This window comes from Benincasa hispida, chromosome 9, assembly GCF_009727055.1.
Source record: "Benincasa hispida cultivar B227 chromosome 9, ASM972705v1, whole genome shotgun sequence".
In the NCBI taxonomy this organism is placed as follows: Eukaryota; Viridiplantae; Streptophyta; class Magnoliopsida; order Cucurbitales; family Cucurbitaceae; genus Benincasa; species Benincasa hispida.
In genome coordinates, this window is record NC_052357.1 from 89,702,368 (window position 1) to 89,704,810 (window position 2,443).

At 29.4% G+C, this 2,443-nt stretch overlaps 1 protein-coding gene across 1 annotated transcript; it reads left to right on the forward strand.

The window, feature by feature from the left end:
- Positions 1-748: 748 nt before the first annotated feature.
- LOC120086654 (major pollen allergen Ole e 10) lies at positions 749-1,885 on the forward strand. Its single transcript, XM_039043388.1, has 4 exons — positions 749-1,023; positions 1,131-1,159; positions 1,239-1,473; positions 1,571-1,885. The coding sequence occupies exons 1-4, from the start codon at positions 969-971 to the stop codon at positions 1,594-1,596; spliced, it is 345 nt and encodes a 114-aa protein (XP_038899316.1). The 5' UTR covers positions 749-968; the 3' UTR covers positions 1,597-1,885.
- The last annotated feature ends 558 nt before the right edge of the window (positions 1,886-2,443 follow it).

Consider the following 2,443-nt stretch of genomic DNA (forward strand, 5'->3'; position numbering starts at 1 on the left):
ACTAATCATGCCAATTTATCATGTTAGCTATAGTTGATAGTTTTTTGTTTTAAAAATTGTGTTTGCTTGTGTTTTTTATAATTTTTTTAAAAATGATTTTCATCTTTCTTACATTTTCATTTTTAAGTAGATTCCAAAATATATATATATATATATATATAAAAACTATTTTCCCTAGCTTTCAATACTTAGTTTGATTTTTTTAAAACACTCCTAAAAGCAATAACAATCCAAATAAATTGGTAGGTGAAAATTATAAAATTAAATAGTTATCTAATGAAATTATGGTAATTAGTAATAAATCAATCTGAGCCTAACTAGTTAAAGTGTATCCTCAACGAAGATTTTATTTATTTATATATTTATTTTAAAAATCTATCAACGAAGATTAATTCAAAGGTGAGAAAATTTTTAATACATTAATAAATCATTTAACGACATGTCAAATCATGAAAAAGAGTACCACTAAAAAAATTTAAAATTTTTTGCCTTTGTAAAGTAGCACAAATAAGACATAAAAAATTCAAGTTTTTTAGTTATAGCAAAATGTCACACCGTAATAGACTGTGATATTTTGTTATTATTTATAAATATTTTTAACAGGTTTGTTATTTAAAATAATTTTACTAAAAAGAAAAAGTAATGAGTAATGAGTAATAATAATAATAATTTGATAATTAAAAAAACTGCACAAAAAAAGGTCGCCATCATGTGCGCGTTCTTTGAGCTTACTTCGATCTCTTCCCTTTCCACTTTTTCTTCGAAGATGATTCCGATTCTCCCACCCACTGTAACGTCTCAACCATTAATGGCTTTCTAGCCGTTACAATCCCCCACAATAATCTATTCCCTTCCACCTTCCCTCCTATAAATTCCTCCTCCATCGTTTTCCTTTTCATCATCGCCTTTTCAGATCTGTTCAACTTTCCTTCAATATTCTCTGATCGCAGCACAACAGAGCACAATCAATGGCGAAATCAGCTACTCTCTCCTTTTTGCTTCTATTCCTCTCCTTCCTTTCAGGTAATCATAAGGTTTCTCCAGATCTCTTCAAATTCCGCCAAGTTTTCAAATAATCACTCAACAATTTTCTGCTTCCGATTCTTCTTCTTCTTCTTCTCCTTCTTCAGGACGTGATTTGCTGGCGGTAAATGCACAGGTGAACTCATCGTTATCAAATTAGGGTTTACAGAAACCATCATAAGTACAATTCTCTGAAAACTGAATTTCAATTGCAGAAAACTTGGTGCATTCCGAAGCCTTCGTCGGATCAAGCGACGTTGTTGGCGAATATCAATTTCGCTTGTTCACAGGTAGATTGCAGAATAATGCAAAAAGGATGCCCCTGTTCTTATCCTGATACTTTGATCAACCGTGCCGCCATAGCTATGAGTTTATATTACAACTCCAAGGGGAAGAATCAATGGAATTGCGACTTCAGAGGCTCTGGTCTCATTGTCATCACTGATCCAAGTTAGTTCAATTTCAAAACTAAATTGATTTTGATTTTGAGTTTGAGTTTGATTTTTTTTCTTCATTTTAATCGGTGGTTTAAATTTTGTTGTTGCAGGTTATGGGAACTGTATTTACCCTTGAATTGAAGTATAGGAGGCAAGGCAATGAATTACTTTTGCTCAAAAGCAAATTCTATTAGTTATAAAGTGATTTTTAGCATAAAGTTATATGTATTGTTTTTCAAAATTAAAGTTGTGATGTAAGTGGGAAGAGATATACATTGAAGTTCTCTAGAAAAATAGAAATTTTAAAGAAAAATAAAATAAAATATAGATATTGAATCTTTGTTCTATTTCAACTACGTTGTTCATGTGTGTGTTTTTTTAAAAAGGGATTAAACAATTTTTTTAATTGTAATATCTATTACTTACATTATGGGTCACACCCTCATACTTTAGATGGTTAAACAAGAATATAAAACAAAGGCGCCTTTGAGATGATAATTGATATCTATTTATGTTTCTCATGAATTATATATAATTTTAAGTTATAACTATGTTACCATCCAGCAAAAGATGGTCACGCAGTTAACTTTATATGTATTGTGATTTAAATAAATATTAAATTCGTTATCATTGGAAAAAGAAGTTAAATTTATACATGCATACAAAAAGAAAATATGGAGGTGGATCTTGAATAACACCTATCTTTGTACATCTCATTAAATTTTCAAATTACAATTTATCAATTTTTCTTGAAATATTTTAATTACTTTTCTATGTGTATGATGAGGTTGGAATGCATAAAGATGAGGGATGCTAGGAATGTATTTAACTATTACCCTACACAAAGTGACGGTGAGAAATACAACTTTTTTTTTTTAGGGAGAGAAATATAAAATTGATCTAAGGTTGTAACACCCCGATTTATTTTGTAGTTAAACTTTAATTTATTTTGTAATTAAGCTTTAATTTATGTTGGACTACTT